The sequence below is a fragment of the Micropterus salmoides genome, unplaced genomic scaffold (assembly GCF_014851395.1).
Source record: "Micropterus salmoides isolate LMB-PRFRI ecotype aquatic unplaced genomic scaffold, ASM1485139v1 Ms_hic_scaffold_20, whole genome shotgun sequence".
In the NCBI taxonomy this organism is placed as follows: Eukaryota; Metazoa; Chordata; class Actinopteri; order Centrarchiformes; family Centrarchidae; genus Micropterus; species Micropterus salmoides.
Window position 1 is genome coordinate 4,907,912 of NW_024041151.1, and position 25,552 is coordinate 4,933,463.

Sequence of the window (25,552 nt, forward strand, 5' to 3'; positions counted from 1 at the left end):
AGTCTGGTGTTGAATATACAAATACTGTATATCTGTTAAATTAGGACTGACAACACCAACAGTCTGTGGCAGGCCTATTCAACTGGTGGCCTAACGGCCAACTCCGACCCAGCAGTTCTATTTAAAAATATTATTGAACACCTGAAGGAAAAAAAATCTTGCGAATAACGTACAAAAAATCTGTCAAACCAGCAAACCTCTGCTGTCAGTAACGCCCGACCACAAACGTGCATTACTGACCAGCTTCTCTCACGTGAACGCCTATTTAAAAGCGTGCTTGTGCCTCCTTGACAAGACGAGCTTATTTGCGTCCCTTCATTACATTTACATGACATTTATTCATTTAGCTGACACTTTTATCCAAAGCGACTTACAATTGCTATATATGTCAGAGGTCGCACGCCTCTGGAGCAACTAGGGGTTAAGTGTCTTGCTCAGGGACACAAAGGGTCTCTCACACACCAAAGGCAGGCATCTTATCCAGAGCGCCATCACCAGCCCCTTCATATGAAGCATCCACCACTGCCCTAGCAAAGAAGTGTAAATCTCTCTAATTAGGTGTTGATTTCTGATTTTGTGGGAGTTGGATCTGGTGGATAGATGTGGTGCAGGTTAAGGTTTGTCTGTTTAAAATAAGTGAAATAGTTTATTGACGATTGAGGCGTGGACAGAAAACAAGAGGGTCTACAGGAAATGCTGATGGCTGACCGGATGTTTACTTTTGCAGCAGTATCACAGCTTGTGTTGCAAATAAAAATGATATTAAGCACTTGGTCTAAGTACCTAAAGGTCTATTTAATTTCTATTAATTTTCTTCAGTTTATAAGGCAATGTTTGCAATGAAGCGAAATAAGTTTTGAAAATGAGGTTGTGTCAAGTGTACATAATAATGACAATAATGGCTCAGAGTATTGTCTGGCCCCCGGGCTCTAGCTTCTGAAAATGTGGCCCCCTGAATAATATACCGTAAAAACTTAAATAGGCCAGGCTTTTATTTGCCTAAATCCCTGAACTCACCCTGCCTGTATTTGGGCCAGGTGCCTATATGGGCAGGCCTTTAATTCCTTTACCATGCCGGTAAATCTGAATGAAAAATGAGCTGAACATCTGATCTGTGGAGACTCAAACTGATCTTACGTTGTGTAGCATGTCCATATTGAAAAAAGTTTACACTTTTACATTAGTATACACAATCTAAGGAGCTTATGCCGCGTTCCAGACAGCTATGAACTGGGAAATTTCCAAGTTGAAATATCCGACTTCCAACCTCAAAGCGTTCCAGACGCATGGTGGTGCAGGACGCCGAAAGTGAACGAAAACCATGGCTGACCGTGACATAGTGTGCACACAGTTGCACCCTCAGCAGTGCTTTAGGTGTTAATTAAAAGGATGGCAGTTTAACTGCAACCACTGACATAAATAGGCTATATGTTACTAGTTAACTGTGTACCCCTACATCAGTTGGTAACCCTCAAGTCAGTCAGTGTTGTAGATTACACCTCCTAATGTTTTTGGCATTTTTAACAATAACTTTTATGCAAAGATGACTTTTTCTTTACTGTAGCCAGCTACCTAGTAGGCCGAACATATTTCTACATGAATGTACATGCAGATGAGGTTTTACTATATGATTTTTAATTAATGTATTTAATTTAAATAAATGCAAATATACTTTTTGTTGCCTTTTAGTTTATGTGCTTCCATGACATTGTTTTGTGACGTCATTCAGCTGCTACTCGACTTGAGTCCACAAGTAGGACATCTGACTTCAAGTGGCGTTCAATTGTACTTTTTGTAGTTGGAGATCGGAAATTCCCGAGTTGCCTGGAACGCAGCGGAAGAACCAGCTCAAACAGGAGAACCGGTGGGCTTTCAGAGGTTTTGTACTTCTATAAAAACCAGGCGACCTGCGTTTATTTGTCAAAACTTGTAGCAACATCAGGCCAGTAAAAAGGACAGGTCTCCAGTTGGAACTCTGCTTTTAATAGTCCTGACTTACAGCTTGTATTCTGCTCCAGTAGGTACAAAAGAAAAAATCTATGGTTAATAAACACACCAATACAGGTTTAATTAAGCATCCATCACAAGTCTTTATTCATTAATGACCTGCTGTCCTCCATCTACAGTTGTTGGATGTAATTCCTTGTGTGTGTATTTGCGTAAAGTCTGCTGGTGTGCTATGATTCGTCAGCTATCAGAATATATTAACTGGCTAATGGCGTTGTGTTCACTTATAGAGGAAAAGCCAATTAGAGCAGCTGAAAACATTATGCAGTGCCAGAACCAATCACTGCTTTGTCTATCTTGTTCTCGGTATAAAAGTGTTGCCAGCATTGTGATGAGATGAACAGGCGTTGGTCCAATCGTGTGCCGATTTTCAAGCCAAGGTTGCAGTTTGTCTGTTTAGTGGTTTGTGTTTGAACGTGTTTAAAGAGAAACAAATATAAGGAAAGAAATTGTGAAGTGCCTGCAGAACTATGTCTGACATCCAGACGCACACTAGCTCAAATCAAACGTTAACTCCTCTCATTCCTGCGAGGCCAAACAGCGGTGGAAAGATTTTAATTGTAGACTTTTTTTCCCTTTCAAACATCTCAAAATACAAAAACATTTCAAGGACACATGAATGTTGTTGCATTTTTATAAATTTCTGTTTACATGTGGAATTCAGCGTCGGTAACAAACTTAATTTTCATATTACTGCAACAGGTGATTTCACAAAGTACAGTGTATCTTAAGGGGGAACAGAAGGAAAAGAAAGAGGAGATGACCGTATTAGATGCTCTGCATTTGTGTTAACTTTTGAAAACAAAGCTTAATCTGTAAATAGGTCTGCATAAACTAATGATTATTCTGAGAAAAAACATTCAACATTTAAGTTAGCAGAACAGCACTTTATTTTTTTACTGATATTTTACTTTCCAGGATGCCACCTCTGACAATTTTCTTATTTTTTTCTAAAAAGAAATCTGTAGAAAGAAGTCAAAACAACCAAAATAAAAGGTGACACCTAGAGGCCAGAGCCTGCCTATTCACCAAAAAGTCCCGTTTTTGTTTCTTTGTTTTTGGCAAAGTGAAACAGAAACACAAGCCTCTATTAAGGATCGTTTGGAGAGTGCTTAAACAATGCAGGTACACGAGAACAGGGCATGTCTGTGGTGTGGTTTGGGGGATAAGAACAGAGAGTCAGGGTGGGCTCTTTGAACAGGAAACAGAAAGGAGGCCAACAGCCGTGAGCGTCAGTCAACAGGTCGCTTTTCACTGTGTTTCTTTGTAAACTCCTCAGCATTCTTCATGAATTTCGCTCGGTCTTTACTGTATTCCTCTGCCAGGTCGGCCCTCAGCGGATGCTCCGGCTGAGGGGTGTTCACCAGAGCAATGAGATTCTGAATCACTGGAGGAGAGAGGGGACAAGGAAACACTTACATCACAATTTCTGCACAAAAGTCCCCATTTTCATGCTCATGATACCTGTGGCAATAAAACGATAATCATCACTGCCATTTAACTTTCCTCAATACAAATATAATAAATGTTCAAAAAAACGTTTCATTTGAATCCCAAACAAATTGAAATCCAAACTTGAGGAAGAAGGACTGAAATAAGATTTTACTCAACTTGACTCATGCAATTTTATTTTATTTGATATCGGCATTATATATCGGACATCGGCCACAGACTAAAGCGTCCATTTTGCCACCTGATACACCTGTTGCCTGCAGTTTCATCGGCTATAGCCAAGGAGGTAAGCCAGAGATCTGACAGTGAAGCCGACCAAAGCCTGCATGGAGGGAGGGATCCATGTAGGCCCAAGCCTGCATGGAGGGAGGGGGATCCATGTAGGCCCAAGCCTGCATGGAGGGAGGGATCCATGTAGGCCCAAGCCTGCATGGAGGGAGGGATCCATGTAGACCAAAGCCTGCATGGAGGGAGGGATCCATGTAGGCCAAAGCCTGCATGGAGGGAGGGGGATCCATGTAGGCCCAAGCCTGCATGGAGGGAGGGATCCATGTAGACCAAAGCCTGCATGGAGGGAGGGATCCATGTAGGCCAAAGCCTGCATGGAGGGAGGGGGATCCATGTAGGCCCAAGCCTGCATGGAGGGAGGGGGATCCATGTAGGCCCAAGCCTGCATGGAGGGAGGGGGATCCATGTAGGCCAAAGCCTGCATGGAGGGAGGGGGATCCATGTAGGCCCAAGCCTGCATGGAGGGAGGGGGATCCATGTAGGCCCAAGCCTGCATCGAGGGAGGGGGATCCATGTAGGCCAAAGCCTGCATGGAGGGAGGGATCCATGTAGGCCAAAGCCTGCATGGAGGGAGGGGGATCCATGTAGGGGTCTAATCTAAATATGCACTTGATGGCTACATACATAATATCATGCTAACAGACTGAGGCTAAGGCTACATCAAGGTCCAAATGTGTGGGCGATTTTTCAAGACAGAGCTGATTTAAAAAATTGCTACGACATTTTCGGAGATGTGATGTGCCAACGGGTCCGGCCGTCATCGAGTCTGCTGCTGTTCAAACTGCTGAATTGCTGTGTGCTCCCGTTCCTGGGAGTTTGAACTGTACGAGCCAAACTTGCATAGGCCGAGCCAGCTTGCACTGACTTTGTATCTAATCACGCCGCCCCCAACCCTCGCTTCACGTTTGGTTTGAATGCACAGTAACTGATATGTTTGGTTAACGAGTGTACACTTCCAGAATAGAATTTAAAATCATTCTTCTCACCTACAAAGCTCTTAATGGTCAGGCACCATCTTATCTTAAAGAGCTCATAGTACCTTACTACCCCACCAGAGCACTGCGCTCCCAGAATGCACCTGTGGTTCCTAGAGTCTCCAATAGTAGACTAGGAGCCAGAGCGTTCAGCTATCAAGCTCCTCTCCTGTGGAACCAGGTTCCAGTTTGGGTTCAGGAGGCAGACACCATCTCCACATTTAAGAGTAGGCTTAAGACTTTCCTCTTTGATAAAGCTTATAGTTAGGGCTGGCTCAGGTGAGTCCTGAACCATCCCTTAGTTATGCTGCTATAGGCCTAGACTGCTGGGGGATTTCCCATGATGCACTGAGCTCCTCTCTCCTCTACTTTCTCTCCCTCTGTATACAAACTCATCCCATTATTGCATGTTACTAACACAACTTCTCCCCTTTCCGGTAGTCTTGTGCTTTCTCGTCCCTCTCCTCTCTCCTCCTATCACTTCCTGCAGGTTTTCTAGCTCTGGAGCTGTGGAGTCTGGATCTGTGGTTGCGGGTCACCTGCTGCCCCCGTGTTCCTGCTCGACGCCCTCTGCTACAACGACTATTGTTACTAGTCCTATTGTTATTATAATAATTAACATTACGATTGTTACCATTAACACTACTATAAATATCTGTACCATTTTTCATTTAGTCTACAGCAACATCACCTTTACTGTCTGTGTGGATATTGTGTAGGCTGCCTCTCTTTTACAATTACAGAATACAATCACTCACTCACACACACTCACACACACACACACACACACACACACCTCCCTCGCCTCACCTTGGTCAGTTTTTGTGGCGGGCTTCCAGTTCTCGACGCTGATGATGGACAGGCAGACTTGGCCCTTCTCGTCGATGTTGGGATGGTAGATTTTTGTCTTGAACGTAATCTTTGGTGGCTTGAAGGGGTACTCCGCGGGGAAGATGATCTCGATACGAAATGCTCCCTTGTCATATGGTGGACAATCCTTGGAGGGTTTGTAGATTGGGGGAGACAACAAAAAAAGTGAATAAAAACTTTTAACAGCCAGCAGGACAACTACACAACATACAATTTATTTCAGTATCGGTTCAATACTCACAGGAACAATGACGCCTTGCCAGTTCAAAATATTTGATTCATCCACTTGAATGTTGCGGAAATGCTTAATTCCAGTTTTACGGATGTCTTCCAGCTCCTGAAACAAAACATAATTCATCTTTTAAAAAATGGGATTAAATCACAAGATTAATTAGGTACCCCTGATGGTGCAATCCACACCACTTTAGATTGTACTCGTTAGGGCAGAATATTTTAATATTCGTCCGTTGGGTAGGCATTTAATTTTGCGATTCGATTATTCTGTTTTTTTTGGCACCTCTGACCTCTTCTCACAGTGGTGATTGTAATGCTCTAGTTCACATCAAAAGGAAAACAAAATGAAGACGTCAGCTGTGTGGGAGCACTTTAAATTGAGCTGTGGGGTTTATTCGTTTTACAGTTGCTTTATTTAATTACAGATCGAAAAAGTAAAATAGCCTACATTTTAAATTGAATCATTAAACTGCCAACAAACAAACTAAACAAAAACATCATAATGAACTCATTTCAACAATTAGATTAGGCCTGTTGTAGAAGAAGAACATTTAGTCGCTGTAATAAGAGTTAAAAGCGAGTTTGCATAACGACGAGTTGTTTTAGTCCCGCTACAGGAAATAGCGTTCATCCCGTCCGCTCCCCCTGGAACCCCGCCCGGCCAAAATGTTCCCGTATTCTGCTCCAGACCCGCTCGGCTCAGCCTCTCACACTCTAGACTCTAAGCTAAGGTTCCACCCCCGCTCTGCACAGCAGCACCGACCCCGTTTCACAGCATCTAATCTTCCACTCTGCCTCGCTCTTCTCCAACTCAATATCCAATCCCTTCAACACGGCAAGAAACATTAATTTTTTATCTAACTCCTCCCTCTGATAGTCCTGTCTCCGGTAGGAGGAGGGATGTTCATCCCAGAGTTGGCGGCTGTATTTATACCTAGAGCTGGGCAATAAGGCCAACAGTATCAGAACAAACACACATAAACAGAGGATCACTTTACAAATCTGAGGAAGAACATTCAAAACTATTTTTTGCAAAAAAAGTCTGTCCCTTTTCCTCAACAAAATAAATCTTAATAGAAAATTAAGTGCTAATTCATTCATGATTTATATTAAACATTCATTGAACATTTGTTATATTTTTATTGCTGAAAATAATCCTGCAATAATTATCCTTTAATGTTTTATTGCCCAGACCAATTTATACCCTAGGCGTTAACTAAGGGAACTCGATTCAGCTGTGAGGGTGTCTCCAACCAGAGTACGCTCCATCACAAAGTGAAAGTGGTGAGGGTGTAGTTTCGGAAAGGCCCACACACTCATGGCTTCACTTTCTCCTCACGAATGTCATTGCCATAACTTCTTGCTGGTTCTGCTTCTGTCAAATAAAAAAGCTCTAGCTCGTGATATAACATATCTAAACAATCGGTGTGACCGTCAACCCCAAAAATCAACAAAAACTGAACAATATAACTTTGTAAAGACAGAATTTATGGCAGCGCTTTATTATTGCATTACAACAGATTGTCCAGGTGTACCTAATAAACTGGCCTCTGAATATATTTCCTAATGGCGATGCTAAAACCAGCAGATCTAACATCTGCAGAGTGGAATCGTTTTACAGGAGCTGCGTGGTTTGGCCTTGATGGTCAGTCAGGCAGTAAACAGTTGCATCACTTTCTCCACAGTGAGTCAGATTTACTCTCCTCTGCTCATTTCATTGGTCCGTTACCTTCACAGGAATACTGCAATAGTACACGTTTTAATTCTCTTTACCAGCTCTAGCATGAGGGCTAGGCAATAAAACAATAATGATAATTATCGCAATATAAGTTTCCTCAATATCAATATAATTAATGTTCAATATATAGTCAATAAATATTTGGTTTAATTCATATGAATCATGAACAAATTAGCACTTAATTTTTCTGTTAAAATATTTATTTTGTTGCGGAAAAGGGACTGAAAAAAGATTTACTTATATACTAGTTTAGTTATAATACTAGTTTTGAATGTTCTCCCTCAGATTTGTTAAGTGAGCCACTGTTTGGCATCAAGTGTTTCTCAAATTCTGACCACAAAGAAAAGTTTAACCACATAATTAACCATCCGGTTTCTTAAATTTTCAGTCAGGAGCAAAAATCAGCCTTTAAACTTGAAAGAACTAACAACTTTACATTCATCGTGATAATTATCGATATCGAATGATATGAAGTGTTTTTATCGTGATAACACTTTTGGCCATATCGCCCAGCCCCATCTAGCATCCTCTTATAGTGGCGACTAATGACCATTTTCATTATTGATTCATCCACAGATAACCCAGGGTGACATCTTTAAAAAGTCTGGGTTTGTCCGACCAGATGTCTAAAACCCAAATTTTCAGTTTTCAATTTTCAGACTTTCAGTTTGCTAGAAAACAAAAACATATTCACAGCTGACGACTGAACTTAAACGTGTATGAGATTTTTTTTTTCGGCAATTAATTTTTTTGGTCTGTCAACTAGTGGATTAAGCAGTTAATCATTTCAGCTCTAGTAGCTGTACAACATGGCCCTATATGCCTCTTAATCTGTCGATGTGATGACCAGCCGCTCTGTCTAATATTATGTATAGTATACAATGCAGTACAAATAAAACTTCTGAGGGTGTATTAACAGGCCGTTCCAAGGTGCTTTCTTACTGTAGAAATGTGTTTCAAGGCTTCATTTCTTTCCACTGCTGCAGAATAATTTGACGTTGTTAACTCATTACTTGATACCTGAAAATTGTTTGATTGAAATTTACATTATTTCTCAGTTTTGCTGACCCAAACTTTGTCTTTACCATCTTTGGGTATTCTGCAGCAGTGGAAGAATCAACAAATTCTCACATTTAAGAACCTGGAACTGTGGTATTTTTGCTTCAAATTGACTTATCGATGATCAACTATATATCAACTTTAGTCGACTTATCGTTGCGGCTCTGATAATGACCGCAACTGAACCAAGTTCAACTCTGGATGATCACTGCAGCGTGATGATCGGGGACACTAGGTTGTGCGTCCCGTGCTGTATATTTTAGTCGAAACATCTTTTTTTCCCCAATAAATAAATAACCTGTAGTGTTTCCCCAACGATAGAGTTGACGCGGAATCTTAAAAAAAGCAATTTCACATCATTGGACCATTATTACTACTATATAACTATGGACAAAAAGTTGGAAAAGCTAGAGCAGATTTTAAATAAACAACACCCAAAAAGCTAAACCTACTGGGGAGGAACTACAACTATTAGACCTGGGGAAAAGTCATTTAGTTAGTTTTGATGCTCTCCACAATTTTACACTCATAGCACAAGCACCCAATCAATTTTGGGCCTCACATCCTTATAACCCCAAATATAACATACGGGAGTTTTGAACCGTTAATCACACAAAACAATAGGTCTGATGATGCCGCCTTGCACTGTGGGATGCTGAACTGGCCATTTTTCACTGTTCTCAGATGTTTTATAAACCAATCAATTGAGAGAATATAACAGGCTGGTTTAATCATTAATAAAAAAGCCCCTAGTCGTTTTGCTGTGGTTTCCTACATTACAGAAGAGCACTACTAGATTCATCTGACAGCAGGGAGTCAAACTGTTCCACTTCCTGTCCACGCACACTCCGGTTTACCTGGATGATAAAATATGGGGGTTTAGGGGAATTAAGGAAGTGCTGACATAACCCCGAGATGGTGAATTCCTGAGAAAGAAGCTGTGCAACACATTACAGCAAATCAAAACTAAAACCCAGGTGTCACAGTGAAACTGCAAGTAAGAAGACTCCTCGAGCCAAACACCTTCTTCTTTTCTTTTTTTTTTTTTTTTTTTTTTTTTTTTAAAGAACACATTTAGAAAGCAAATTTAAACATCCAAATCCAAATATGATTATTAGCTGATTGATTGATCGCCCAGCTGAGGCCTGACGTCACGTCCCAGCCCCAAAGTCTCCATGTTTTCGCCTTCAGACGGTGACAGCGCGTAAAAAAACAACACACGCCGCCACAGTTTCCACTTCCATCAACATATGCCCCGGTTTGTTTGGCTCCTTCCAGCTGGATATACCGGACAGCTTCCTGTAAAGTGCTGAATCACGCGTCTCAAACTCACTAACTACTAGTTACCTCTCAGTCACCGCCTGTCGGGCGTCATTATCCTTTCATTTTGTCGGGCAGATAAACGCCAAACACTCGCGTTACCGACATTTTCTGTTGGTCGACGGCTCCGTAGCGGCGCGCACGAGGCCGATGCAAGTTGTTTAAAGCCCCGCAAAGTGGTTTAAATTCAATAATTCGCTTTATTTTTTCTTTACCTTGGCTAGTCTCCGGGTCGAAGTCATTGTGGTGCCGATATTGTCTTCTTCTTCTTCTTCTTCTCCTTCTTCCTGTTTCTTTCCGCAACTCCTCGACTTCTTTTGATTTTGTTTTTCAATGGCTGCCGCCCGGAGTCCAAGTGTGCCAGCGCCCCCTGCCGGCCTGGAGATCAAACAGCGTGACACACCACTTAGAGCAAACCAAACTTTTTCAACTCAAGACCCAAAAGACAAATCCGCCCCGTCTCCCTGGGACCCACATTTACAAAAATACATCGTCATTTATATACTTTCACATAAAGGACACAAACCCTGAATTTAAAATGCATATGAAATGTATTTATTTCAGAATCAGAATCAGCTTTATTGGCAGGTATGTGTACATATATGAAGAATTTGACTCTGGATTGTACATTGCTCATGATGCGCTTACTTACAATAACACAATAATAGAGTAATGAAACCAAACACAGGCTACACTATAGAGAACACATATATATACACACTATAAACAAAACAGACATGTCGGAGGTGGATGTGATATATAGGTGCACATACACACACAAGCATACATGTACACAGTGTGATGAGTGCAAACAATGCTGGAATGAATAAGTATTATGTGCAGGTGGATTTCAAAAACAACAATGGTGTATTCTCCTTAGCGGCCATCCATTTTTCTTACTCCGATAACTTACTTTCAAAGTGTTTTTTAGTGTCACTGGTTAGGTCAGTTAGCAGAGCACAGGCGTCACAGGGTTACGTCTCATAAGAACAAAGTTCTGATGAAGAGACTGTTTCACATGCTCACAATAAAGCACGTGCTGGACTGTGTGCATCCCGGCAATTGGTCCACATCCATCAACCTATGGACTTTTCATTCACCCATCATTCCCAGGCAGAGGAAATTCCTGCGCTTCTCGTTCCGGGGAATCCATTTAACGTTACACATTTTCCTGACGGCTATTTCGGAACCTTTGAAATAGCCGTCGGGAAAAGTGTGATTAGATTCCCCTGAATCTCTTCATGACAACTTTGTTGAAGAGGAGGATACAAAAACAGCCAATCCTCTGAATACCAGTCCTGTGCTCTACCAACTGAGCTAACCAGTGACAGTGAAATTATCCTAAAGAAACACACCTGCCGACTCCTGAATTCAGCTATGGTTTGTCATCTTGAGATCACGAGATAATTACCCTGTTATCATGGGAGTAAAAAAATATTTGAATGGATGGGCGCTTAGGGCTTCACTAATGTGTCTCACTGAAGCTGAAGCTAATGAGAAGCATGTGGCTGGTTAATATTTTCCACCAGCTGATCTTTGGCCGATTTGTTTTCAGGTCTGCTAGTGTCGAAAAAGACAGTTTCACACAATTTATGTGGTTTGAAATTGAATCAACACATCTTTGCAAAGAAAAAATAATGCTTTGGACTTTCTCCTATATTTGTCTGATTTATTCATTTTAAAACTCTCATTACTGAGCACTTCCCCGAATCTTATCCACTGAGGCAACATAAATAAACTGGTGCTTGTACTTTAGTTTCGACATCATAGGATCGACCGTAACAGATCGCAGACTAAGGACATAAAAATTCTGTATGAATATGGACAGCACATCAGGTTAGAGAGAAGGGAGAGCGAAAACCTCACACAGCATCTGATCTGAACAGAGCAGTGTAGCAGAAATGAGCGCTTATACACATATTTACATTTTGAATCATTGTGATGCATTTTACCTCTGCCAATTGGCGACCCATTAAAAATAGGTCTGCAACCCATTTTGGGTCCGCACCCTAAGTTTGGGAAACATGAACTTAGAAAGTGGTTTCCTCCACCATCCCACAAGTCTATGTCAAGTAGGCTAAGTATGTTATAAATATGTAATAAAAGTAATAAACACCATCAGCCACTTTGTTAGGTACACCTGTTCAATAGCTTGTTAACTCAAATAGCTAATCAGCCAATCACATGGCAGCAACTCAATGCATTTAGGCATGTAGACGTGGTCAGGACAACTTGCTGAAGTTCAAACCAAGCACCAGAATGGGGAAGAAAGGGGATTTAAGTGACTGTGAACGTGGCATAGTTGTTGGTGCCAGATGGTCGGAGTATTTCAGAAACTGCGGATCTACTGGGATTTTCACGCACAACCATCTCCAGGGTTTACAGAGAATGGTCCGAAAAAAGAAAGAGAAAATATCCAGTGAGCCGCTGTTGTGTGGACGAAAATGCCTCGTTGATGTCGGAGGTCAGGGGAAAATGGGCAGACTGGTTTGAAATGACAGAAAGGCAACAGTAACTCAAATAACCACTCGTTACAACCAAAGTATGCAGATTACCATCTCTGAACACGCAACATGTCGAACCCTGAAGCAGACTTGCTCCAGCAGCAGAAGACCACACCAGGTGCCGCTTCTGTCAGCTAACAACAGGAGACTGAGGCTACAGTTCACACAGGCTCAGCAAAACTGTACAACAGAAAACTGGAAAAACGTTGCCTGCTCTGATGAGCCTCGATATCAGCTGCAACATTCAGATGGTCGGATCAGAATTTGGCGTAAACAACATGAAATCATAGATCCACCCTGCCTTGTATCAACGGTTCAGGATGGTGGTGGTGGTGTAATGGTGTGGGGGATATTTTCTTGGCACACTTTGGGCCCCTTAGAACCAATTGAGCATCGTTTAAACACGTCAGCCTACCTGAGTGTTGTTGCTGACCATGTCCATCCCTTTATGACCACAGTGTACCATCTTCTGATGGCTACTTCTAGCGGGATAATGCACCAAAGCTCAAATCATCTCAAACTGGTTTCTTGAACATGACAATAGGTTCACTGAACTCCAACGGCCTCCACAGTCACCAGATCTTAATCCAACAGAGCACCTTTGGGATGTGGTGAAGCATGAAACATCATGGATGTGCAGCCAACAAATCTGCAGCAACTTCGTGATGCTATCATGTCAATACGGACCAAAGTCTCTGAGGAATGTTTCCAACACCTTGTTGAAAGTGTGCCACAAAGAATTAAGGCAGTTCTGAAGGGAAAAGTGGGTCTAGCAAGGTGTACCTAATAAAGTGGCTGGTGAGTGTATCTCATACAGTAATTATAGTGTTCAGAGGGAAATCTCAAGAGTCCCATTTTTAAATCATAATTTTCAATAATGACCTTATTTTTTTTGACATAATAAAAGATTATTAAATTGTAATTTTCCTGTTATCCCCGTCCCCATCACAGTTACCCTCAAATCTATCCACTTTTTTTAGATTAGATTAGAACTGGTCCTCTTATTTGAGCTTTACGAGGATCACTTTGAACCATTATTGGATTTAATTCCTTTAAAAGATACTCTTAAATATCTTCAGCTGAAAGAAAATTCATAAAACACTTCAAGCATCTCATTCTAACTTCCTCTGCTGTTGTACTGGATTGTATTTGATTAGCAGACATCTGTGTGTTTGGGGAGAAGACGCAGTTCAGCTGACGGACTCTGGAAGTTTTGTGTGACGTATTTAGTTTGAAAAGAATCAGCTGGAGAGAGATGAGAGAGTTTGAATGAGAGATCCTAATGGAGCCGCATGAAGTCAGCTTGCCTGTTATGGGAGGAGCGTCTCTACAGAGAGATGTCCTGGTGTGAAACACGTCTTCTTCATGGAAAGAACCAGCTCATTCATTTAATAGTCATAATAGTCACTCATCCTCCCAGCTGCTTATCCAGCAACATGTGTAGGTAATCTGAGGGAGATTTAAACACATTCATCTCAAAAAGACTAAATCCACCTACCGAACTTCTACTTATACTTCTATAAGTATACTTCTACTTATTTTCGCTGCTGGTGCTCAGGAATAGTTTTAAGTAAAAAGAATATTTCCAAAGCCATTGGAGTCAAATTATGACTTTGGAATTACCGTAAAACTTTAATTAACATCCCAGTCATGTATTTGCTTCATTTACTGAACTCACCCTGCCTATATTTGGGACAGGCCTTCAATTCTTTACCATGCAAGTAAATCTGAATGAACAATACTTTGGTGCTCATTGTTTCTGTCAAATGAACCAAATGATTGAATTATGGAAAACCTAACTAAACTAATGATGCGTAGCATCCATATTGACAAAGGTTTAAACATTTATATTTGTATATGTGTGATCTAAGCAGCTGAGAACCAGCTCAAACAGGCAACCCGGTGGGCTTTCAGAGGTTTTATACATCCAGAGAACTTCTATAAAAACACACCAGGCTTTTAATTGAGACCTGTGTTTATATGTCAAAATCTGTGGCCACACCAGGCCAGTAAAAGGGACAGGCGTCTTACTGGGACTAGGCTTTTACCTGAAGTGGTGCGCTAATCTTTATACTTAAACAAGTACATTTAAATTATTGAACATTAAGGAAAAAGGTCATATTTATCAGAAATACTTTATTGATCCCCAAAGGGAAATTCTGTGTTACAATTCCAAAGATCAGTAATTAAGATAGTGGTATATAGAGAAGTATATAAATATCAGAGTAACAATATAAAATAAAATAATAAGTGTGGATATGTATAATGTTTACACAGTTAAAGGAATTGTTATGAAACAGTATTTACATAATTAAAGGAATTGTTATGATGAACAGTAATAAGGAATAAATAGTAGCAGCAGAGTATTGCACTATATTTAAACTGTATCTACACACAGCAACAGATGGTAAGATATTTTCCTCTGACAAGGTACAAAGTAGGTTTATTTGTCACATTACAACAGGTTGTAAGGTGAAATTAAGTTTGTAACTCCCTTCTGCTTTGTAGTACACAATATGCGGTAATCCAAAAACACTAATCCAAATAGAAATAAACTATATTCAATGGAGCACTGCTGAGGATGAATTTGAGTTCAACAGTGAATGCGGGTGTATATAAATTTAAAACTAAATTTCTGTAGGATACAAGCTCCTAGAAATACATCAACTTATCAAGGGAATGCATAATTAATATCAAAGACCTTTAAAGGAAAACTCAGTGGGCTCATCTGCTATAATGTGTTTGTACAGATAAATATTTCTGTCCCTAAATAAGTAAATTACCACCAATTATGTGATCTGTAATCCCGCATGGTTGCAGTTTTGTGGTTTGCAGACTGGCTTCCCAACGAGCAGATCCTGTGACCTCCCTGTTCAAGATGGCCGCCTGAGTGGAGAATTTACACATCTCCAAAAAGAAACTAAGCCCAACAGCTAGCTTTCCCCCGAGCAACTTTACCTGCCTGAGCCTCAGAGAGATGACACATCGATACGAGCGACGTCTGTTCCCGTTTTAAAACCGGAATATGAGCGTACTTGTTGAGGACAACGTCGGGGTTATGGAATAAAAACAGTGCTGGTAAGGAATTCAGAAACAAACCCCAGGTAGCTACATTAGCCGGCTAACGCTTTCAGTAAGAATCTGACAGGCTAACTTCAGCTAGCACCTGCTTTAATCACGTTAATTTTAGGTGACAAACAACGTGCTGTTTACTGATGGTTGAAGGTTTAAGAGTGTTAAACAGTCGGATAAAGGCAGCTATATAATTAACACCAAAGCTAAAGGTTGAAGTGTGTTTTGTTGTGGGGAAATGCGGTTAGGGCTAGTTAGCCTGTTTGCTAACTTTGTAAAGATTTTAAACGGTCACTAAATAAACCGTTTGCCTTCTTGTTGACATTGAAACATGTCACCCAAGCTGCCTTTTTTTCTTGTGGATTCTGATGTGATAAGCTACTTGGAAAGTTGACACCAAGCCAAACGCTCTTTAAAAGGGCAGGAAAGAGGATAAACTCGTTAAATTTACTTTAAACTGTAGCTTGCTACGGTGTTACATCGGTGTTACGGCGGTATGTGTTGCCTGTCACATTATGTGACCTTTTTGTTTTGCTGTATTGCAACAGTAAACATCTATTATACCAGGTTAAAGTTACAATCAGGTGTTTGATAGTTGTTATTTAACATTGTGACCTCATAATATTTGGCGAGAGTCGCACATTTTGATAGTTGTATCATAGCAGAACTCGTGGCCAGTAATATACAGTCAAAACCAGTAGTGAATTACTGTTAAGTACTATCGTTAAGTACTGTTTTGAGGTACTTGTACGCAAGTATGTAAGTAGTAAGTAAGTAAGTAGTATTTTTGCTGCTTTGTAATTCTCCTTCAATACATTTCAGGGAAGTGTTTTACCTGTTACTGCAGTACTTTTAGCTTAAAACTACGCTTATTTAATTATTATTATTATTATTATTATTATTCAGCAAGGCCCAGGAACCCCACTGATTCTGACTTTTGGCCTCGTTAATGTTTGCACAACATATCAGATCTGACTCTGATTCTTTTATTGCACATGTAAATACTTTTATATCCTATAAATCTCATATTTTCTAGATATCTTTATATTTATATAAGTTTATGTTGATTGTTGTTGCACACCTAGTCACTACTACAAATTCATTTCATGTGTAAAAACAAATTGGCAACAAATCTGATAATAATTTTAAATACATGTGATCAATTTATAAAATACAATGCATCGTTGGAGGTTAACCTAACCAACAGTGTATAAAGAAGTTGAAATTAGCTCCACCAATAGCTGTGGCCAGAAATTAAAGGGGCTATTCTGCCGTTTCATACTTTAAGTATATTTTGCTGATAGTACTTGTACCTTAAGTGAAATATTAAATGTGGGACTTTTACTTGTAACAGAGTAATTTGCAGAATGTTATTGCTGCTGTTACTGAAGTAAAACATATATGAGATACGATACTTGTTTCACCTCCTCAATAGTTTCTCATTGTTTAACTTCAGAGCTTCCCCTCCCTAGAGAGACACTGTCACCTGGTGTGTAACATTTTTATGAAAGTTGGAGAAGTCCTTTCAGCCAGTTTATTATTTTTAATTGTCTGAGAAATATCAGATGTTAATAACAATATGTAACTCCAAAGGAAGTGCATATTTTAGTCTGGTGATTAAACGTAAGTTGCTTATTTAGAAAGACTCGCTTCCTCATTCCCGTCCACATTTATCCTACGTAGTAAACCGTGTGACACAGCAGTACAAAGAGTTTCTGGAAAAAGGAAACGTCTCTATATTTTTAGCAGTCTTTATTGTCCTTTGTGTTGTGGAGCCACTGCAACTTGCTGCCTCTTGATTTAGACAGTTATTATTATTATTATTATTTTATTATGTATTTTAACACCCTGCTCTTGATCATATCTGGGCTATTCATATCATATCTATTAAACTGGGACTTGTATTTATGCACTTATTTATGTTTTTTTTTTTTTTTGTACTTTTAAATATCTGGCTGCTATGATAATTTTATTTCCCCCTGGGATTAATAAAGTTAACTATCTATCTCTCTAGTTATCTAGAGACTACATCAGTTGTTTTCTGTGTTAAAGTCCACAGTACTTTTCTACTCAGACACACAGGAATAGGGTTGTCTGGAGAATGTTGTCACAAGCAGTTGTACACACATAAATTATGGATTTAAACGTTCTTTTAAAGGTGACTACTTGCCATTTTTGTACAAGAAGGTGTTTGGTAATAAGCATTCAGACTTGTTTTAATCAAGCAGCTGATTTTAGAACATGTTTGATGTTTTCTATCAGTTTAAACAGAGAGTTATATTCTACCACTCTAGAAATATGCTTTCCTAAAATTTAACCGGAGGAGAATTTGGCTTTTCCTGTTGACCTCTTTGTCTTATCATGCAGAAGAAGGATTCGGCTCGGGGACTGCTGAATATAACGTTGGTTGTGCGATTTGAAGCTGATCTTTGTGGGAGTGACAGTATCATCGATCTGCATTTCCAGAGGCTAGAAGCCCCGTGGGTGTTGTTGTGTCAGCAGTTAGCTGTCGGACGGGGGATCAGGGAGATGGCCCACTGTGCCACAAAACTCATTATCATTATTTTTTATTATGTGAGTCTTTCGTGCAGGTATCTTCCCTTAATATTGCTTGTTTTGATGCGCAGAAGATGAGATTAGGACATTTGAGACTACTGTGTCATATTGTTTTCCTTTTATTGGCTGACAAAAAAAAACATTAATATTTCCCTCTGGCAAAACTTCATTCTCAGTCGTGCTGCACTTGCTGCATTTTGCTCAGCCGAGGAGCTGCAGCCCGTCTAAAGCTGAGAAATCACATGATGCAACATTACATGGTTGCTGTGAAACTGGTCTGTGTGAGGAAAAAGGTAGTAGACCAAACTTAAAGCCAGAGATGTTTTCTGTTCCTGCACTTTTGTCATCTGTTGACTTCCAAAAGACACGGCTAATTTAAAATTACAAAATAGATGTGGTAACTACGCAAAAAAAAACAAAGGCTGGCCCTCGTAGAGATCATTTCCGTGATGTTGTGAGACACCTGGTGTAACAGTCTGAGCCAGTTGGTGGAAAAAAGAAGAACTTTTTGTGGACGGCATTTTGACGGGCGCTATTGCCCCGAAGGTTGCCACTGCAACCGGTTCAGCTGCCTGCTGAAGCATCTACTGCACAGATTGAAAACTTGTTCAAAACCAACATATGTGAAAAAGGGCCCTGCAGTTTATTTTCAGTTAGATTTTATTTGTACAAAAACCTGAAGCACTGTTTGATGAGAGCAGATTTTAGTAACCAGCTGCAGTTTTGAAGAAAATATAAAAGTTATGTAATAGCCAGTGTTTTATTATGAACATACAGTTGAATGTAAGAATAGCTGATGCTTATGCTGCTGGTGCTAAAGAAAGAAAGAAAGAAAGAAAGAAAGAATTTACCAATAAAGAAAATGTTTCTGTATGCTGTCGACTATCTAGTTCTTAGGAAGAAAGAAAATTGCAATCAGTGCATCTCTAGTTTTTCACTTGAATATATTTGCAGCTTTTTAGACATTTTTCTTTTGTATGACTACAGTTTGTCATTTTTGCATTTGTGTTATTGTTTGCATTAATCCGTTACTATAAACATATTCAGTGTAGTTTGTTACATGTGGAATTACAACAAGTATTTTATTTATCTTTTTAGGAATTGGAGAGGGTTAAGGGCCCTTTGTTTTAGCCCAGCATGGACAGCTTCTTCAAGGCAGCTGTATGTGATCTGGACAAACTGCTTGATGACTTTGAGCTCAATACTGGTAAGATATACGTTTGTTTGGTTTATCCTTCCTTTTTGTTTTCAATTAATCTGCCTATTGTTAGATGACTGTTAGATGTCATAAAAAGCGAAATAAGTCCTTTTCTTTAATATTTTGTTTTGTCCAACCAAAAACAAAAAATTCATGCTATTCTTTATACAAAATTATAGAACAGAGAAAAGCATCAAATCCTCACTTTAGCAAAACTGAAAATAGTGGACGTATTTGCCTTAATTTTGTATGCACTTTTTTTGTGTCTTAATTCTTGCAAAAGCCTTTTGAAAATATTGTAAAAAGAAAGACATTTTGGTGTTTGTCTTATACTTATACTACTTATAAATCAGTAATAAATATATGGTCTTTTAAAGAATATCTGAATTTAACTTTTTGTCCTCCTTTTTTTATTACAGAGGAACATGAATGCAAGTCTGTTTTCCTGAAGCCGTCTGTGTACCCGTTCTCCTCACTGGGCTCTCAGTGTTTACCCTCAGAGGCGTCCACCGTGCCACCAAACCTCCCTGACCTCAACTCTCTTCATTATGGTTCTGCCACCGGCTGTCCTGACCGCTCCAGCAGTCAGACCCGCAGCACTGATGACAGAGAGGTCAGAGGTCAGCCTCTCACCGCAGTGGACCTTCTCTCCTCTGTGGATCGCAGGCCAGCTAAGAGTTTGGCCCCTCCCTGCCCGGATAGAGCGCTGAAGCCGGTGTGTGACCTTGTGAATGACACGAGCTCAGCCATCCTTGTCCGGGCCAACAGCCACAACGCTTTCAGCGAGCTGGACATGGTGGAAAAGCAAATGGAGGAGGAGGAGGAGGAGGAGGAGGAGGAGGAGGCGCTGCTTGTGGACTTTGATAGCCCTGTGATCACTGAGCATGGACGGCCAAGCCAAAGTGCCGGCTGTAGAGACACAGAGGAAGAGAGAGACTCTGCAGCGAGGGCCGAGCTGCCGGGTTTAGATTCCCACGAGCAGAGCGGCGAATACTCTGCCTCGCTCAGTCTGCTGGACGTCATTCTGCCTGCCGCAGTGGAGAGAGGCTGTGAGTCCACAAATGATTCACTGTCACCGATGACCACTGAGTCAGCTGACAGAGAGGAGAGAGACTGCAAGGAGGTGGCGGATAAGCCCTTAGACCACTGTGAATTGGAGGCAACTCTGCCTGTTGATAGCATTAAAGAAACAACAACAACAACCTCAGTGAGTAAAGAGGATGAGTCAGAAGAAGCCTCAGATGAAGGTGAGGCAGAGTCTCCCGGATGTCTAAACTCAGGGGCCTCAGGCAGCAAACAGTTGGGTTTATCATGTCTGCCCATAGCTGTGTCCATGTGTGCAGCTCTGGTGAGCCAGAGGACTACAGAAGATGAGTCGGGGGCAGCTGCAGAGCAGTGTGCTGAAGCAGACGTCTCTGAGAGCACAGAGGCAGACTCCTTGTCAGCCGTGGAAGCCAGTGAGGACATCCCATCTTGTGTAGAGGAACCCGTCGACTCGCCTGTGTCTCAGCAGATCGCAGAGGGCAGGGTGTCTCCAGAGGGGCAGCGTGTCTCTCTCGAACCTGCTGCTGCTGTTCCCTCTGTAGACCTCGCCTCCTGTGATCGCTCAGAGCCCAGCCCAGACGATCCTCCCGAGTTTGGCTTTGAATATCTGCCCGAGAGCGATCAGGCTGAGCTGCTGGTTACAGACGAGGAGTTGGACGCGTTCCTGCAGGCGCACGCCGAAGCAGAGCAGAGCGGAGGCGTCTCTTATTGCAGCACTTCTGGAGATTTTACTCGACCCGAGAGTTTCTCTGAAGCAAACGGAGACCTGGAGGGCAGGCTCGTGGAAGAGGAGCTGAGGAGCTGTGGTCGGGAGGATCTAGAGGGCCTGGCTTCTCCAGAAAGTGACAGAACAATGGGTGTGTCTGTAAATGGAAGGTTTAACACCGGTGCTCCTTCGATTTTGCAGGACTTAAGCCATGAAGAGCCAGAATCCTCCTCTGGGGAAAGCCATTCCTTGACCAGCAACACTTTCCAGTCCCAGCACAGCAGTAGCCCTGATCAGCAGCCCTCCTATGGAGGTGCAAGACCTAAACAGCTACACTGCCACACAGCTAGATCTCCACCAGCGGGGGAAGAAGGAGAAGAGCAGGCTCAGACACTTTCTACACAAGGGCCAAGTACAGCAGAGGATGAACCGAGTTCCCCCGCAAGCCCCAGTCTTACAGAGGAGCATTCCAACATTAGGGATTTGAGCCCTATGTACGCCACTCAGGACCATCCGGATTACAGTGTGGGGTATGATGAACTCTCAGAGCCCCCACCTTACCCTGGCGAGCCGCCCACAGATGGTGCCAGGGCGGTGAATTGGAAGAGAGAGGGGGTGGAGGAGCTGGGCAGCAGACAGCCTGCTTGGGTTCCAGACTCAGAAGCTCCCAACTGTATGAACTGCTACCAGAGGTTCACCTTCACCAAGAGGCGGCATCACTGTCGAGCCTGCGGGAAGGTGTGTTAGTCAGCTTACACTTTGACACTTCACTGAGTGTGTTACAGGGGCATGTCAGAAAATTAGAATATCGGGATAAAGTTCATTTTTTTCCTCGTGAATTGATGGGAATTATAACTTTTTATTGTAATATTTTGAGATATAGATTTTGATTTCCATGTATGCTGTAATCATCAAGAACAGGGTGTCCGCGGGGTGATTTACGCGCACAACCGACCGTAACCTTCCACCACGCTGGACCCCCAATGCTAATCGTTCAAAACATAGTCGGACTGAGCTCTGTGGCCGCTTAAACAGCCCCGTTATTCAACAGGAAGATGCGCTGTCAGCAGGTGACGCGGTAAGACAGAAGCCAACAGGGAAAATATAAGCAGCGTTTGGGTTTGGCCAACGAAGGCTGTCTATTCAGCTCCATCTGTGCCTTGTATTGAAACGCGTTGAACTGTTCATAAAGCCGATGAGCTCGTCAGTGTCGCTTTTCGTGAACAGATCAATCACAGCCTGAACGGAGCGGGACATTAAAAAAAATTGTCAGCGTTCTGCATAAATAGTTATGATTACTGACGCATTAGTAAGCTACTTAAAATTAAAGTTAGAGACTAACTACCACCATGTAGAGCGTTTTTCTTGCACAAAGTTAATGAATAAAAAACAAAATTAAACTATTATAATAGTGGGAAGCTATATACAGTAGTATTATAATGAATATAGTATAATCATATAAAGAATATATTAATATCAAACTAACAGTTTACTATTATAATAACAATGTACTTTTAATATGATGTTATACTAGCTTCTCCTCCAGGTTGTGGATGGATCCTCATAATAATAATGGGGTGGTGATGGAGCAGTGGATACAACGCATGCCTTTGGTGTGAGAGACACGGGTTCTACTCACCACATGTCCACCATTGTGTCCCTGAGCAATACACTTAACCCCTAGTTGCTCCAGAGGCGAGCAACCTCTGACATAAATAGCTATTGTAAGTCACTTTGGATAAAAGCGTCAGCTAAATGAATAAAATGTTAAATGTAAATGGATCCTCTGCAGCAGACAGATGTAGATTTACCTAAAGCCAGGATGCCTTTGTGCTAATATGTGCTGCTTCTAGCCGCCTCCTCCTGAGAGCAACATGTTCATCTTGTTCTTTTTAAATGTTATATGTTTTACTAAAGTTATTGTTATAAAAATTTACTTAAAACCCTTTTAAAGGTGTGTTTCTGACGGTTACAGCTCAAAGTGGCGCAGCAGTCTTAAAATATGTTGAAAAGGTTTTAAAAAGTATTGAATTTTACTTCAGGATTCCTGAAACAAACAAACAAAAGCCTGAAATATTTCACTTTATATTTAATGAATCTAGAATACATTGAATTAAATTCCAGAAAGAAATTAACTTTTTCACAATATTCTAATGCACCTGTTTATTGTACTGCACATTTTACTTAAATGTGGTTCTGCCTGTTCTGTCAGTTGACTTATTGTCTAATTAATATGATGCACTACATGGTAAGCTTTTTTGCTTGTCCAGGTGTTTCCTCAGGTTACACCAAATCTGTTAGATTAGATTTGCTGTCATTTATGAAAATCGTGTTAAAGAAGATGGTGACTGAGGACATTTAGGACTTTTTCACCACCTTCTCGAAACTCACAAGGGGAGCGCTAACATCGTTCCCCAGTACCTCAGTGACGAGGCTGCTGCAGACACTTTCTGTTTGTCAGTGTTGAAAGTGCAGGTGTCAGCTGATGCCCATTAACTGAAAATGCCAGATATCAGCCCGGTAAATCGATAAATTGTTTTCAAACAGCTGGTCACTGTAGTTTTGTTTTTCAAACGTTACTCCAACAGCAGAAAATAATGCATTTTTAAGGGACTACTTTGAGCGGTGGACTAACCCACATTTGGTGCTCTAGTGAGTATTTGGGGACGGTGTATGTGGAATTGAGTTTTGATAAATAAATAAATACGGTGTGTGTGTTCATGGTGATGAAGGAGCATGTTCTTCTATCTTTTAACTTGTGAAAAAAAGTCCTTTTCGTTCCCGCAACAGAGAAAAAAGGGAGTAAAGCACTGAAATCTATCATAACGTGAGGTGCCTTGTGAGTGCAGGCTGGTTATCTCAAAACAAAACAGCTGTTTTTTTTGTTGTTGTGTTATTGGAATGGGAAAGTATCATATGTAACGTGAAATGAAAGTGAAAGTCCTCATGAAGGGTGCGTGTTTCAGATGAAGTCAGATAAAAAAAGATTACGCCCCAGGGCCAGATATAGCGCAGAGAGCATGAGTCAGCACTTCTTTTTTCAGCTCTTCTATAGATCCCAACTGAGCCGTGTGACCTAAAGATGGAGCTTAGTCCTGTAAACTGAACGCTGATTAAAACAGCATTAGAGAGGACTGTTTAGGTCCTGATCACAACATGACTGCTGCTGAAGGGACTAGAGAGGCCGACACGTTTAGAGAAACTGTAAATTGTCGTATTTTACGTGTGAATGTGTTGTTGCCTTGTAGCACGTGCTTCTCGTTACAGCCGTCTTCTCTCCTCTGTGGCAGGTTTACTGTGGCGTGTGCTGCAACAGGAAGTGTAAGCTGAAGTACCTGGAGAAAGAGGCTCGTGTGTGTGTCATCTGCTTTGACACCATACACAGAGGTAAGACCCTTGTTTGGACTGATCCCAGATCTGGCTCAGCCGCTGACAATTGATTTCAACGTGTTTCTGCAGACGTGCGAGCAAAGACGAGCTCCAAGCTGATCTGTCGGTGTCCAAAAATAGTATGCAGTATTCTGAAAGCGAAGTATTTGTTAACAGAAATGTTTACTCCTTCAGAAGTTGTTTGCCGGCTGAGAATCATTTCAAGAAACAGTAGAGATTATTATTCATCTGTGTGCATCTCCTGGCGGGACATCTAGCGTTAGAAAACTTGTTTTAAGGGCTCTTTAAATATAATGATTTAAGTGATATTACACATATTGCACAGGTGATTGGCTGCACAGAAAGCAGGCACTTAATTTGCATAGTGCATTTTAAAACGAGAGCACGTCCCTCCTTTTCTGAAGTGCCTTTGCTTGCTGATAGAGGATTGACTGAGTGGGTCAATCGGGTTTTGAAGTGGGAAATGGTAGAAAAAGCTGAACAGTAATAATAGAGTAGCTAGACTGAAAGCTTTTTTTGTGGGAGCCCCTAATTGATTTCCAACATATACTGAATGGCTAAAGCTGCACTAATTAATACTTTTTTATAGCAACAATGGATCATGACTTTGTGCAATGTTAAAGGTGTCACAGAGAACTCTGTGACCCCCCTCAGCATTATGGATCCTTTTAGTAAGGACGTACCGAAGTGACTGTCAGTCCCGATACCTGGGCTTTCAGAATCGCTCGATGCAGAGTACTGATCTGATTCCAGTGTGAAATGAATGAGCTGTGTAAAACAAAATGCTGTGTTAGTCTCCCATCCTTTAAGTCCTGCCCCGCTAACTGCTTTTACCTGATTCTGACAAGGTAGTTTTTGTCGGGCCCACTTTGAATTATTTTAATCGTTCTCTCAAAGCATTTCAATCTGACGCTGTTGTTATTTATATTCTTGTAGTTTCTTTGAATTTGATTCAGTACTCTATATTTCTTTTTTATGTGTACTGGTGTACTAGTGTTTTTGTGTATTTGGATACACAGTGGTGTATACTCTTTGTTCTTTTGTTCCTGCGTACTTGTATTTGTGTGTGTTGTGTACTCGGAAAGTACTTTGCGTCAACTCCTGTTGTTTTTAAATGTGCTATGTAAATAAATTGACTCG

The 25,552-nt window shown here is 41.1% G+C and overlaps 2 protein-coding genes across 4 annotated transcripts in view; one reads left to right on the top strand and one right to left on the bottom strand.

The window, feature by feature from the left end:
* Positions 1–2,070: 2,070 nt before the first annotated feature.
* LOC119914649 (ubiquitin-conjugating enzyme E2 L3-like) lies at positions 2,071–10,298 on the bottom strand. Its single transcript, XM_038734088.1, has 4 exons — positions 10,158–10,298; positions 5,833–5,928; positions 5,532–5,718; positions 2,071–3,394 (listed from the first exon to the last, which is right to left on the bottom strand). Exons 1-4 carry the CDS (start codon positions 10,182–10,184, stop codon positions 3,240–3,242), a joined length of 465 nt encoding a protein of 154 aa, XP_038590016.1. The 5' UTR covers positions 10,185–10,298; the 3' UTR covers positions 2,071–3,239.
* A 5,004-nt stretch (positions 10,299–15,302) lies between these two features.
* zfyve16 (zinc finger, FYVE domain containing 16) overlaps positions 15,303–25,552 on the top strand; it is a 35,561-nt gene continuing 25,311 nt past the window's right edge. For 2 of the 3 annotated variants that reach the window (XM_038733018.1, XM_038733020.1), the window contains exons 1-4: positions 15,303–15,524; positions 19,173–19,281; positions 19,692–21,760; positions 24,313–24,409. In XM_038733018.1, coding sequence (XP_038588946.1) covers positions 19,212–19,281; positions 19,692–21,760; positions 24,313–24,409 — 2,236 coding nt within the window. In that variant the 5' untranslated portion in view covers positions 15,303–15,524; positions 19,173–19,211. Of the gene's footprint in view, positions 15,551–19,172; positions 19,282–19,691; positions 21,761–24,312; positions 24,410–25,552 lie in introns of all 3 variants that reach the window. The other variant, XM_038733019.1, reaches the window with a different exon arrangement.